Source organism: Anguilla rostrata, chromosome 8 (genome assembly GCF_018555375.3).
Source record: "Anguilla rostrata isolate EN2019 chromosome 8, ASM1855537v3, whole genome shotgun sequence".
Lineage (NCBI taxonomy): Eukaryota > Metazoa > Chordata > Actinopteri > Anguilliformes > Anguillidae > Anguilla > Anguilla rostrata.
The window spans coordinates 2,728,605-2,742,873 of NC_057940.1; the positions used below are offsets into that span (position 1 = coordinate 2,728,605).

At 56.1% G+C, this 14,269-nt stretch overlaps 1 protein-coding gene across 1 annotated transcript in view; it reads left to right on the top strand.

Annotated features, from left to right (window-relative positions):
* Positions 1–14,269, top strand: part of LOC135260292 (rho GTPase-activating protein 21-like) — a 76,949-nt gene that overhangs the window by 48,491 nt on the left and 14,189 nt on the right. The window contains 6 exon segments of the mRNA XM_064345533.1: positions 1,381–1,570; positions 4,055–4,468; positions 4,471–5,500; positions 13,119–13,250; positions 13,810–13,912; positions 14,039–14,084. Of these exon segments, the coding sequence (XP_064201603.1) occupies positions 1,381–1,570; positions 4,055–4,468; positions 4,471–5,500; positions 13,119–13,250; positions 13,810–13,912; positions 14,039–14,084 (1,915 nt within the window).

Below are 14,269 nucleotides of genomic sequence, written 5' to 3' on the forward strand. Positions count from 1 at the left end.
TCACAGCTGCACTCAGCTGTGCCGTAGAGAAGGGAGACCACACAGCTGCACTCAGCTGTGCCATAGAGAGGGGAGACCACACAGCTGCACACAACTGTGCTGTACAGAGGGAAGACCACACAGCTGCACTCAGCTGTGCTGTACAGAGGGAAGACCACACAGCTGCACTCAGCTGTGCCATAGAGAGGGGAGACCACACAGCTGTGCTGTACAGAGGGGAGACCACACAGCTGCACTCAGCTGTGCCATAGAGAGGGGAGACCACACAGCTGTGCTGTACAGAGGGGAGACCACTCAGCTGCACTCAGCTGTGCCATAGAGAGGGGAGACCACACAGCTGCACTCAGCTGTGCCATAGAGAGGGGAGACCACACAGCTGCACTCAGCTGTGCCATAGAGAGGGGAGACCACACAGCTGCACTCAGCTGTGCCATAGAGAGGGGAGACCACGCAGCTGTGCTGTACAGAGGGGAGACCACACAGCTGCACTCAGCTGTGCCATAGAGAGGGGAGACCACGCAGCTGTGCTGTACAGAGGGGAGACCACACAGCTGCACACAACTGTGTCGTAGAGAAGGGAGACCACACAGCTGTGCTGTACAGAGGGGAGACCACGCAGCTGTACTCAGCTGTGCTGTAGAGGGGAGACCATGCAGCTGTGCTGTACAGAGGGGAGACCACACAGCTGTGCTGTACAGAGGGGAGACCACACAGCTGTACAGAGGGGAGACCACACAGCTGTGCTGTACAGAGGGGAGACCACGGAGCTGCAGTCTGAGTCATACAGAGGGGAGACCACGCAGCTGCAGTCTGAGTCATACAGAGGGGAGACCATGAAGCTGCACTCAGCTGATGGTGCTGGATCTGAGACAGGTGGGCGCTGGGCTGTTGAGTAGGAGAGAGAGAGTGATGGAGAGAGAGAGAGCAAATGTGATGGAGAGGGAGAGGGAGCGAGTGTGTGAGGGGGTGGGAGGGGGAGGCGGAGAGTAATGGAGAGAGAGTGCGAGAGAGAGAGAGAGAGGGAGGGAGCGCGAGAGGGAGAGAGAGAGAGAGAGGGAGGGATAGCAGAGCTGTTCGTCTGAGCGGAATGTATAATCGAGCAGCTGTTTTCGTCACACGGGCAGTAGCGACTGTGGAGAGGGAGAGAGAGCGAGACACAGGCAGGCTACCGAGCGCTGGGGATCGTGGGTAATCTCCTATCGCGGACGCACTGACAGGCAGACACAGACAGACGGACGGACAGAAGGATGGGGGGGGGACCCGGGGCCCGTCTGGGGGCTCTCTGCGGGAGGCAGGCTGCCGCCACGGCGACGCAGCGTCTCCGAGATCGGGGCGCGGTGGGGGCGAGCGGGAGGCAGCGCTAGCGGCTAGCGGCTAACGGCGCCGACGACGACGACAGCAGCCCCAGGAGCCAACCCCGCGCTCTGGCTATGCGCCTGTGCGCTCATCTCTCCTCTCCTCTCTCCTCCTCTCCTCTCTCTCCTCTCTCTCTCTCTGTCTCTGCCTGCCTCTCTGTCCGTCTCCACTCCTCCTCCTCCACCTGCAGTTTTCCAGGGAAAGCGTCGCGCCGGTAAGCAGGGGATGAATACAGCTCGGTGTTGTCGTCTCTCAGTGGGCATGTCGTCTGCGTTTCCCATCTCGCTGCTTATTTATGTGTTTGTTTGTTTTTATGGGAGAGAATGACATCCTTCTCAGATCTGTCTGTTCCTTTCTGTCCCCTGTAGGGGACATGAGTCTCTCTTTTAAATCTCTGGATTCTTATATTCTACTGAGCTGAGACATACACTACAGGGCACATTCATTAAATGTCAAATAAAGAAGATTATATTTTTAAAAATATTATCCGTACTACATGTTTTTGTCATCCAAGATATTTTTATTATGTCAGAAAATGTAAATACTTCTGCTGGATCTCTGGAGGATGTACATTTCTTACGACATGATATTTGTAGGAGAAAGAGGTGCTGATTTAAAGCACCTGTTGTTTGTCTGTGTTTTCTGTTCAACTGCCATCTCTCTGTGAATGTACAGTATTCCAGCCCCTACACTGGGAGTGTATAGGTTTCCGACATTCCCTCTGAGTGTGCAGGATTATGACATTCCCTCTGAGTGTGCAGGATTCCGACATTCCCTCTGAGTGTGCAGGATTCCGACATTCCATCTGTGAGTGTGCAGGATGTTGACATTCCCTCTGTGCGTGTGAAGGTTTCCGACCTTCCCTCTGTGAGTGTAAGGATTTTGGCATTCCCTTTAGAGGGTGCAGAATTCCAGCATTCCCTTTGTGAGTGCAGGTTTTCCGACATTCCGTCTGTTAGTGTGAAGGATTCCCACAGGATTTCAGCATTCCCTCTGAGTGTGCGGGATTCCGGGATTCCCTCTGTGAGTGTGCAGGATTCCAGCATTCCCTCTGAGTGTGCGGGATTCCGGGATTCCCTCTGTGAGTGTGCGGGATTCCGGCATTCCCTCTGTGAGTGTGCGGTATTCCCTCTGTGAGTGTGCAGGATTCCGGCATTCCCTCTGTGAGTGTGCGGTATTCCCTCTGTGAGTGTGCGGCATTCCCTCTGTGAGTTTGCGGCATTCCCTCTGTGAGTGTGCGGGATTCCGGCTGTAATCACAGGTCCTGTTTGACTCCTCCAGCCTGACTGCGCTCAGCGGGTGTGTGTGCAGCTCCTCCCCCTGCTGTCTTCCGTATCGCTCCTCTCCTCCCTTCTGTGGAGAGGCCTTTGGCCCCGGAGCGGGCGAGGGAGGGAGGGAGGGAGGAGGGAGGAGGGCTTGGCAGCCGATAAGTGCGCAGGGGTGGGTGGGGTGGGGGTGGGGGTGGGGGTGGGGACGCAATCTGACACCGCAGGTGACGGCGGGCGTAAAGTCCGCCTGGCTGTTCCTGCTCGCGTCCCGTCTCCGTTTCATTTCCTGAGCAGCGGTGCGGTGGGAGACCGAGCTGAGCACCGCGTTCCCGCTCCGACTGCGAAAAACAGAAACGGAAACGCAAACGCGATCGCCAACGCTGACGGGGGGGGGGGGACGCCGCGGTTGTGACTGCTCCGTCGCGCCGCTGAACCCGCGAGGTGGGGGCTGTTGGGACGGTTGGGGAGGCGGGCGGGGGTGTGAAGATGATCACGGAGGTGTCCTTCAGGGCCGTGGCCCACAGGGGGCGGGGCTCGGGCCTGACTATCAGCCTGCGTTCCTGGGTCCGGGAACCCCCCCCTTCACCCCCCCCCTCCCCGGGGTCAAAGGTGAGTGAAGGCTGCGCTGCGTACACGGCGCCGCTGTGCTGCGGCCCCGCATGCTTCTGTCGCATTAAATGCGCGTTTAAATGCGAGCGGCTGCCCGAGCCAGCCTGCCGTCTCTGATCAGGCCCTGTTCACTCTGCAGATCTGTCTCCTCACGTCTGTCTCCTCCCTTCTCATTTTCCCTTCTTCCTTCTTACACACGTCAGCCCTGGGTGCAGTTGGTTTATTTGTCTGCCTTGCCTGTTTTAGGATGGTATGCCATTTTGTGTTGTTGTTTGTCTTTTGTCTGGTCTCTCCTCTGTCCTGTTCTCATTGGTCAGACGGTGTTAATGAGTCGCTGAGTCCTTGTTGTGTTTTGCTTACTTTGCCGTTTTTGGGGCGAGGTTTCCTGAGGATAAGTATCTGAGGATTTTCTGATACTACGAATCCCAGAATTCTCTGTGACTGTGACTCATTCCTAGGATTGGCTTGGAATATCCATCACAGGAAGCACTGTGTTTAATCTCCCTGTTGAACTGGGCTGTGTGCCTTTTACTAAGTCACATCAGAACCAACGGGACAGACCGAGGGTGTAGCGATGACACATCAGTGTAATGTAGCAGTTAGGGACCTGGGCTCGCAATTCAGGGGTTTGCAGGCTCGATTCCCGTGTGGGGGCAATGCCATTTTAACCTTGGACAAAAAGGTGGCTGAATGACTTTGCTGAGTGCGTATGCTGTGTGAATGTTGTGAATGTGAATTTACTGACACCCCCCCCCCCCCATTTTGTGTAAATGTTGATTTAAGTGACCCCCCCCCCCCGTTGTGCCCCCCCCTTTCCGCAGGCGTATTCCCAGGACGCCTATCAGAAGGGCCATGGGTCCTACAGCGGGAACGCCCTCCACATCCCCGAGCCGCCGCCCCTGCGCTACCCGCGCGTAGAGCCTAAACCCGGCGGGATGTCCCACAGCCCCGAGCCGGCCCCCGCGGAGCTGGCCTACCGCCTGGAGATCCCCGTGCCCCCCTCCCCGCCCCCCACGGGGGCCGCAGGCCAGGTGGAGCCCCCCGGCCTTTCGGGGGTCTGCCACAGGACCGAGGAGTGGCGGTACGGGGCGGGGCCTCCAGACCCGAGCGCGCTGAGGACCAGCCGCCCCGCCCCCGCCCCCGCCCCCGCCCCGCCCCCGCCTGGCCCGTTTCAGCCGCCCGGCCCCCCCCGCCCCCCCACCCCGCTCGCCCGCTGGACACCGCCGTGTTCGCCACCCCCGGCTGCCCCGCCTCCGTCAGGACCTCGCTGGCGGAACCCAATCACTACGCCCCGCCCCTCCCCCACTCCTCCTCCGCCTCCTCGGCCAATCCGGCGCCGGCCTCCCGGCAGAGCATAGACTGGCGGACGTACACGACGTACCGGGAGTACGTGGACAGCAGGCGCATCCGCGCGTACGGCGGCCGCACCATCCAGGAGCGGCTGGACAGCTTCCGGGCCGCGGAGTACGACCCGGCGTCCCGCGGGTCCCCCGGGCGCCGCCGCAGCACCTCCCACGACCGGGCCGCCCTTCACCACCCCGGCCCCGCCCCCTGCCCCGCCCCGCCCCCGCGCAGCATCTCGCACGACCGCCTGGGCCTGGGGCTGGGGGGCCGCCCCGCCGCCGCCGCCGCCCCGCCCAGGGACTGGACCCGGCCCGCCCCCCGGGACTCCAAACCGCGCGCCCGCTCCTTCGACTTCCTGGAGCCCTCGGAGAGGCGGGGCTTCGGGAGGGCGGAGCCTGACGACCGGCTCCAGCAGGGCCGCCCGCCCGGCGCGCAGCCCCTCCCCCTGCAGCGGCCCGGCGCGGCCCCCCCCCACCTCCACCACCAACAGCCCCCCCTCCACAGGGCCCCGCCCACTGCGGGCCGTGGCAACAGTTTCCGGGCGGGGCCTGCCCCTGCGCCCGGGCTCACCAAAGGTACGGAGCAGCTGCTGGGGTCCCACGCGGACGCCCCCAAAGAACAAAGACCGGCGGCGGTCACGGTCACCCCCTCCAGCAATGGGAAGGGGGCGGAGCCGGCGGTGGTCCTGCGGGAGAAGCCGCCCACGGGGAGGCTAGGCCCCGCCTCCCAGCCGCTCCGCCACCCCTCCTACATCCTGGCCGTGAGCGAATCGGACGCTGGCCCCGCCCCCGTGCCGGACTCGGCCTGCTGGCTGCCCAATGACGCGCGGCGGGAGCTTCGGATCCAGCAGCAGCAGCAGCAGCAGGCCACGCCCCCCGCCCCCGACGGCCTGGACCAATCGCTGGACTCCATCCCCTTCATCGGTAAGAGCCGCGCCGCCATGGGGGTTGCCATGGAAACAGAGCTCGGAATTCACACAGCCAGACGGGAGTTTGGGTGGGTGGGTGGTGGGGGGGGGGGGTGTTGGGGGATAACAGGCTTATAAAAGGATGCCAATCGTTATGGAGAGTGATTTATCAGGAAAATGATTGTGTGGTGAAGACATTTCTCTTAAAGAAGGGGGGGAGGGAAGACTAACCATTCTAATAATTATAAAAGGTGCCGTTTGTTTATTAATCGCAAATGGCGCCGCAGGTTGAATCGTTTGGAAGGGTACGGTGTCTTAAATTGGCCTTTGGTGGTCAGGCTAGAAACATCCATCCCAGAGATCCAGATACAGTGATCTCCTCGTTTTAGTGGAGCTGTTGCTTCTGATTTCATTGTTCTTGTTCTCATGGATACGCCCGCCCGCATCACCGCATTCCGAAAAAATTTTGCTTTCACTTTTTGGCGTCTTTTTTTTACGGTGTCGTGCGCCTGTAGGGCAGTTCTCTTAGCCACCTGTCTGTGAGCTGCAGGGCATTAAAAACAGTCCTTATTTTCACTGGATTATTTTGTGTGTGTGTTTGATAAATCTTTTTTTTGTGGTTCGTTTTTTGGCGGATGGATACGCATCCTGTGGTTTGGCTCCGCGGCGCATGCGTACGTGTGTAGCTGCAGGCTGCGAGTGGGCAGCAGTGTGGGCGCAGGAGCGGGCACCAGCGCGGGCACCAGCGTGGGCACTACCGTGGGCGCTGGGGGGTTTCGGGGTCAGATCAGACGACAGGGCGGGGGGACGCACACAAACGCTGAACATAGCGCTGCGTGTGAAATGTGCGTTTGGGGAGAGACGCGGTCTCCTCTGGTGTGGCTGACTGGTTCCCTGCTCGACCAGGTTCTGGCACTTTCCATGCAGGCTGATTGAGTGGAGTGTGTGTCAGTGTATCCCTCATCTCTGATCTACTGTGGCAGAAAGACAGGGTGAAGCAGGTTTTTCCCTGGGATAAACCCGCTCCCTGTTAGTTAGCTCGGTCCTTTGAGCTGTACTGCACTGGCGGAACGGCAGTAATAATAATACGGTTAGTATCGTTACTAGAGTAGGGTAGTATAGTGGTTAGGGTAGTATAGTGGTCAGGGATCTGGCACTGTAAGGGCTGCGGGTTTGACTCCCCGGTCGGACACTGCTGTTGGTATTTTGAGCGTCTACTAAATGCCTCTAATTTAAAGTAAAAAGTAATTTTAAAAAATGTATGAAATAATAATAATAACTGCAACATTAAAGGCATAAAGTGAAGTGTTTGGGTGAGATTGTTCAGTGTGCTTTGTGTTCAGGTGGCAGTGTGTTCAGTGTGTGGTGTGTTCAGGTGGCAGTGTGTTCAGTGTGTGGTGTGTTCAGGTGGCAGTGTGTTCAGTGTGCATTGTGTTCAGGTGGCAGTGTGTTGAGTGTGTGGTGTGTTCAGGTGGCAGTGTGTTGAGTGTGCGTTGTGTTCAGTGTGTGGTGTGTTCAGGTGGCAGTGTGTTGAGTGTGCAGTGTGTTCAGGTGGCAGTGTGTTCAGTGTGCGGTGTGTTCAGGTGGCAGTGTGTTGAGTGTGCGGTGTGTTCAGTGTGTGGTGTGTTCAGGTGGCAGTGTGTTGAGTGTGCAGTGTGTTCAGGTGGCAGTGTGTTGAGTGTGCAGTGTGTTCAGGTGGCAGTGTGTTCAGTGTGCGTTGTGTTCAGGTGGCAGTGTGTTCAGTGTGCGGTGTGTTCAGGTGGCAGTGTGTTGAGTGTGCAGTGTGTTCAGGTGGCAGTGTGTTGAGTGTGCGTTGTGTTCAGGTGGCAGTGTGTTCAGTGTGCGTTGTGTTCAGGTGGCAGTGTGTTCAATGTGCGTTGTGTTCAGGTGGCAGTGTGTTCAGTGTGTGGTGTGTTCAGGTGGCAGTGTGTTGAGTGTGCATTGTGTTCAGGTGGCAGTGTGTTGAGTGTGTGGTGTGTTCAGGTGGCAGTGTGTTCAATGTGCGTTGTGTTCAGGTGGCAGTGTGTTCAGTGTGTGGTGTGTTCAGGTGGCAGTGTGTTGAGTGCGCATTGTGTTCAGGTGGCAGTGTGTTCAATGTGCGTTGTGTTCAGGTGGCAGTGTGTTCAGTGTGTGGTGTGTTCAGGTGGCAGTGTGTTGAGTGCGCATTGTGTTCAGGTGGCAGTGTGTTCTGTGTGTGGTGTGTTCAGGTGGCAGTGTGTTCTGTGTGTGGTGTGTTCAGGTGGCAGTGTGTTCTGTGTGTGGTGTGTTCAGGTGGCAGTGTGTTCAGTGTGCGGTGTGTTCAGGTGGAAGTGTGTTGAATGTGTGGTGTGTTCAGGTGGCAGTGTGTTGAGTGTGCGGTGTGTTCAGGTGGCAGTGTGTTGAGTGTGCGGTGTGTTCAGGTGGCAGTGTGTTCAGTATGCGTTGTGTTCTGGTGGCAGTGTGTGGTGTGTTCAGGTGGCAGTGTGTTGAGTGTGCGGTGTGTTCAGGTGGCAGTGTGTTGAGTGTGCGTTGTGTTCAGGTGGCAGTGTGTTCAGTGTGCGGTGTGTTCAGGTGGCAGTGTGTTGAGTGTGCGTTGTGTTCAGGTGGCAGTGTGTTCAGTGTGTGGTGTGTTCAGGTGGCAGTGTGTTCAGTGTGCAGTGTGTTCAGGTGGCAGTGTGTTGAGTGTGCGGTGTGTTCAGTGTGCGTTGTGTTCAGGTGGCAGTGTGTTCAATGTGCGTTGTGTTCAGGTGGCAGTGTGTTCAGTGTGTGGTGTGTTCAGGTGGCAGTGTGTTGAGTGCGTATTGTGTTCAGGTGGCAGTGTGTTCTGTGTGTGGTGTGTTCAGGTGGCAGTGTGTTCTGTGTGTGGTGTGTTCAGGTGGCAGTGTGTTCTGTGTGTGGTGTGTTCAGGTGGCAGTGTGTTCAGTGTGCGGTGTGTTCAGGTGGAAGTGTGTTGAATGTGTGGTGTGTTCAGGTGGCAGTGTGTTGAGTGTGTGGTGTGTTCAGGTGGCAGTGTGTTCAGTGTGCGGTGTGTTCAGGTGGCAGTGTGTTGAGTGTGCGTTGTGTTCAGGTGGCAGTGTGTTCAGTGTGCGCTGTGTTCTGGTGGCAGTGTGTTCAGTGTGTGGTGTGTTCAGGTGGCAGTGTGTTCAGTGTGCGGTGTGTTCAGGTGGCAGTGTGTTCAGTGTGCGCTGTGTTCAGGTGGCAGTGTGTTCAGTGTGTGGTGTGTTCAGGTGGCAGTGTGTTGAGTGTGCATTGTGTTCAGTGTGTGGTGTGTTCAGGTGGCAGTGTGTTGAGTGTGCATTGTGTTCAGTGTGTGGTGTGTTCAGGTGGAAGTGTGTTGAGTGTGCATTGTGTTCAGTGTGTGGTGTGTTCAGGTGGCAGTGTGTTCAGTGTGTGGTGTGTTCAGGTGGAAGTGTGTTGAGTGCGCGGTGTGTTTGGTTCCTCTCTCCTGCACGTCAGCGTGAGGCTCTGCTCTGTTGCACGTTTTCCTGAAGGAAGCAGGGCGATGTCACTTCCTGTGTGGGCTCTCTGCTCCCGCCGTCTCTGAGCGGCTTGGCGGCGCGGGCCGGTCGTCGTGGGTTACCTGCTTCCCTGCGGATTTTCGGGGTTGGTCGGGACGCTTGTCTCGGAGAGAAGGCGAAGTGGTGCTGAGATGGGACGAGAGCGTTTCGTTTAAAACAGGGGTGTCCAGTCTTATCCATAAAGGGGCTGGTGTGGGTGCAGGTTATTGTTTTAGCTCTGCACTATGACACCAAATTCAACTAATTAACTTGTCACGGTCTTCAGTCAAGTCGAATCAGGTGCTTAGAGCTGGACAAAATCAAAAACCAGCACCCACACCGGCCCTTTTTGGATAAGATTGGACACCCCTGGTTTAAAAGCTCAGCGCTGATTACTCCACATCTGGGCTGTCCCAAACTCAGCCAGGAACGTCGGTCAGTACCATCGCACCGGCGCTGTAAATTTCAGACCCCGCTAAGTCGCAGGGTTCCTGGTGCCGTTCCAGTAGCGCGTTGGTTCGGTTCTCGAATGCCGCGCCTGTTCAGCTCCGCTCAGCTCAGCTCCGCTCAGCTCAGCTCAGCTCAGCTCAGCTCAGCTCAGCTCTGCTCAGCTCAGGTCCGCTCGGCTCGGCTCGGCTCGGCTCGGCTCCACTCCGCTCGGGTCCGCTCGGGTCCGCTCAGCTCAGCTCCGCTCAGCTCCGCTCAGGTCCGCTCAGGTCTGGCCCGGTCCGTCAGAACGGATGGAGATGTCGGTAGCTGAGTGGCACCGTTAGCGGGAGCTAATTGTTCGCGTCGTGTGGGATTAATTCTGCCGGAGGGGACAGGGTGCTGCTCACTGCAGTACGTCTCCATCGCCTTCCTCCTTCAGATGGGCAACTTCTGCTGAGTGAGCCTGTGTGTGTATGAGAGTGTGTGTGTGTGTGTGCGTGTGCGTGTGCGTGTGCGTGTGTGTGTGCGTGTGTGTGTGTGTGTGCGTGCGTGCGTGCGTGTGTGTGCGTGTGTGTGTGTGTGTGTGCGTGTGTGTGGGTGTGTATGAGAGTGTGTGTGTGTGTGTGTATGAGAGTGTGTGTGTGTGTGTGTGTGTGTGCGCGTGTGTGTGTGTGTGTGTGGGTGGGTGGTAGTGGTCCTGATTTCTGGATGTATCTGATACAGTGTGAGGGTGTGTGTGTGTGTGTGTGTGTGTGTGTGGGGGTGGGTGGGTGGTAGTGGTTAGAGAAGACGGTCCTGATTTCTGGATGTATCTGATATATTACATTACATTACATTACAGGCATTTGGCAGATGCTCTTATCCAGAGTGACGTACAACAAAGTGTATAACCATAACCAGGAACAAGTATGACGAAACCCCTAGAGAAGAAGTACCGGTCTAAGTGCAGAGAACAACCGCATAGTTCAACTTGGACCCTGAAGGTTAAACTGATTGACACTAACACAACGAGAACGGCAACAACGCATATAGTGTGAGGGTGTGTGTGTGCGTGTGCGCGTGTGTGTGTATGTGGGTGGGTGGTAGTGGTCCTGGTTGCTGGATGTATCTGATATAGTGTGAGGGTGTGTGTGTGTGTGTGTGGGTGGGTGGGTGGTTGGTAGTGGTCCTGGTTGCTGGATGTATCTGATACAGTGTGAGGGTGCGTGTGTGTGCGTGTGTGCTATGTGTGTGCTGTGAGACAAGACCTCAGGCTCGTTAGTCTCCTGGTTTCTGGAAGGTTCTCTGAGGTCTTGTTGTGAAAACACACTGGGGTTGTGAGGACAGAGAGCAGTGTGAGGCTCGTTAACGCTCTCCTTCACTGGCGATCCTCTTTACTCCCTAACATTTTATCCTTTTTGTGTTTTTTTCATCGTCATCTTCCTGTTTGCGTTCAGGAAATTTCCATATTTTAATATCCAGAGTGCTGCAGCATTTCGTCTGCAAAAAAAAGAAAGAAAAAAAAAGAAAGTTAGTTAAAAAAAAGTATTTTTGGAGGCATAATTTTTGAGTGCCTTTAGCAGATTGTTTTGTGAGCCCCAGTTTCACATCAGAGTTGTGGCGTGTGCCTCCCCCCCCCCTCCCCGGGGGGGACTGCAGTATGGCGGGGGAACAGGTGTGTGAGCGCTGCTGTCGCTCCAGTCGTCCCGCCGTGACCCTGTCCTCATTCGGAGAGGAGGACGGGACCCCCTGCTCCACGGGCGGGCCCGTAACCATGGACACGCCCGTAACCATGGACACGCTGCTCGTCCCGAGCACTGTCTCCCCGCGATTGGCTCTCGCGGCCAGGCAGGGTGGAGGGGGCGGAGTCTGGGAGATGGGGGGGCCGGCCTTCGAGGAGAGAAAAGGGGTGGCGCCTGTGGAATGGAGAGGGCGGAGTCACGTCGGTGGGCGGGGCATAGTTAGCGTCGGACCGCAGAAGGCTCCAAACTAGGCCATCCGTTTTAATTTTAGCTCCCAATGTCCCGCGGCAGCTTGACGGAACTCCAGCACTTTGCTTTGTGCTGTACTGCAAGTTTTTTTTTTTTTTTTTGTGGGTGTGGAAAATTTATAACTTTTCGGTTTATGAAAAAACGGGATGTCAAAAAAACCCCAAAAAAAACAGGATATATTATACGCGTCCTGGTTCTCAGCGTGCCCGTGGATGTTTTTGTTTGTTTGAGGTCACGTTTGAACGGCAGAGCACTCATTTTTGGCCGGCTTTACTAGGACCGTATGGAAAGTGTTTCTGGACATTTTGTTCAAGTTGCGCAAGAGACCCTTTTTTCGCACATGGGGGCTGGTGGCGGATTTTAATTTCTTAATTGCTTTCTGCTCTGGCTTTTTTTTTGTCCTGAATACAGAACATTCTGTTGTTTGGAAACCGAAGACGTCGCAATAAAAATGCGCGTTTGTGGCTGGACGCTGCGGCTCCCATTAGCAGACGCGCATGGAAACGTGCATGCTTCCGCAGCGTTGGTACTCGCCCCGCATGCTAACGCTCGTAGCGCCCCAGCGTAGCGACATGCTAACGCTTGTAGCGCCCCAGCGTAGCGGCATGCTAACGCTCGTAGCGCTCCAGCGTAGCGGCATGCTAACGCTCGTAGCGCCCCAGCGTAGCGGCATGCTAACGCTCGTAGCGCCCCAGCGTAGCGGCATGCTAAAGCTCGTAGCGCCCCAGCGTAGCGGCATGCTAAAGCTCGTAGCGCCCCAGCGTAGCGGCATGCTAACGCTCGTAGCGCCCCAGCGTAGCGGCATGCTAACGCTCGTAGCGCCCCAGCGTAGCAGCATGCTAAAGCTTGTAGCGCCCCAGCGTAGCGGCATGCTACCGCTCGTAGCGCCCCAGCGTAGCGGCTGTGTGCGTTTATCACTGAGAGACGCAGCGCTGGGCCGGGCGGGGAGCCCAGAGCGTTGTCCTGGTAACGAGGTCACACTGGTCGGGCGGGGCAGGGCAATGGCTGATTTCTGCCATGGCAACGTGTCTGACACACGCCTTCTCCCGCTGTTCCTTCTCTCCTTTCCCTGAGTCATCGTTAAAAACAGAAAGTACCACCTTAAAAACTGAGTACCACCATAAAGCATTGAGTACCACTTTTCAACCACTGAGTACCACCTTAACAACAGAGTATCACCTTAAAAACACAGAGTTCCGCCTTAAAAACACTGAATACCACCTTAAAAACATTGAGTTACCACCTTACGAACACTGAGTACCATCTTGCAAACAACACTGAGTTGCCACCTTAAAAACACTGAATGCCACCTTAAAAACGCTTGAGTACCACCTTAAAACCCTGTCGGAATGATTGAGCCAGTGACACTGGCCCTTCTCATTTTGTGTGCTTATTTCAGTCAGTTGTGCCGTGAGATGCTAATGGTAAAAAAAACACTACCACTCCTTTTGCTGATGCCTACTTGGATGAGTTATCATTTATGAAATATGAGTTCAGCTACGTAGGCGGTGAATTGAAAAAAAAGTTATTTTCCTTCCATGTCTTTGTATTTCAGATTCCTGTTTAAGAATGTGCATGTTAACCTGTTAACCCCTACCCTGGCTATACACACACGCATCCCATAATGCCATGCGGCAGGTGAATTGTGGGATATGTTTGTGTGTTTAATGGAGGTACACGAGGTGCTCTGTGGCCTGTTTGACACACTGTGTGTGTGTGTGTGTGTGTGTGTGTGTGTGTGTGTGTTGCCTCGTTCCAGACGAGCCTGCTAGCCCTAGCGCTGACCGTGACGCTGCACACATTCCAGCTTCCGCTGTGATCTCTGTCTCTCCCGCCATAACTGCGATCCACCCCTGCCCCCTCATGCGCCGACAGCTGTCACATGACCAAGGTAAGAGGCCCCCCCCCCCCTCGGCAGGGGGAGCCGATGTGGTTATGGTGCTGCTGCTGCTCCTGCCCGTGTCTGTCTGTGTGTCTCTCTGTTTCTATGTGTCTGTGTGCCTGTGTCTGTATATCTGTGTCTCTGTCTGCATGTCTGTGTCTGTGTGTGTCTGTATATCTGTGTCTCTGTCTGCATGTCTGTGTCTGTGTGTGTCTGTATATCTGTGTCTCTGTCTGCATGTCTGTGTCTCTGTGTGTCTGTATCTCTGCATCTCTGTTTATGTGCTGCATCCTCAGCAGTCGAGTTTCCCTGGTGAAGTGTCTTTGGTTTCCTGCTCTGTATGTTTTGAGGGGTGTGCAGGACTGAGCCCTTTCTCTCTCCCTCTTACTGTAACAGAGCAGAGACTGTGGGAGTGTCTGGAAATGCTAATGCTAACGCTAAGCTGGCAGAAACTCCGCTGTTGACGTACATCAACATACTGCTGCGTCGCAAGAAAGCAGGTGTACGTTTACCTGTGGTGTCACGGCAACGCAGTCTCACTCACTGAAGCTCTCCCCCCCCCTCGCAGAGTCCCTCCGGCACACCGTTCTGGAGTCGGAGTCGGGCCCCAAATCGGAGCGCTCCAAGTCGTACGACGAGGGCCTGGACGACTACAGGGAAGAGGGGAGAGCGTAAGTAGCTGTGTGTGACGCAGCGATGACCCCCCACGCCCCGCGGACCTACGCCTCTGTCTGACGCAGTCTCTCTCTCTCTCCTCTCTCTTCCCCCCCCCCCCATCTCTCTCTCTCTCTCTGCAGGAGGACGTCCATTAAGCACTTAACCAGCCTGAGAGGCCTGAGGAAGGTGAGTCTGCGGCATCCGCGCGCCTGAACACATCTCATACAGCCTGAACACAGCGCCTGCAGTCTGAACACATCTCATACAGTCTGAACACAGCGCCTGAACACATCTCATACAGTCTGAACACAGCTCCTGAACACATCTCATACAGCCTGAACACAGCGCCTGAACACATCTCATACAGTCTG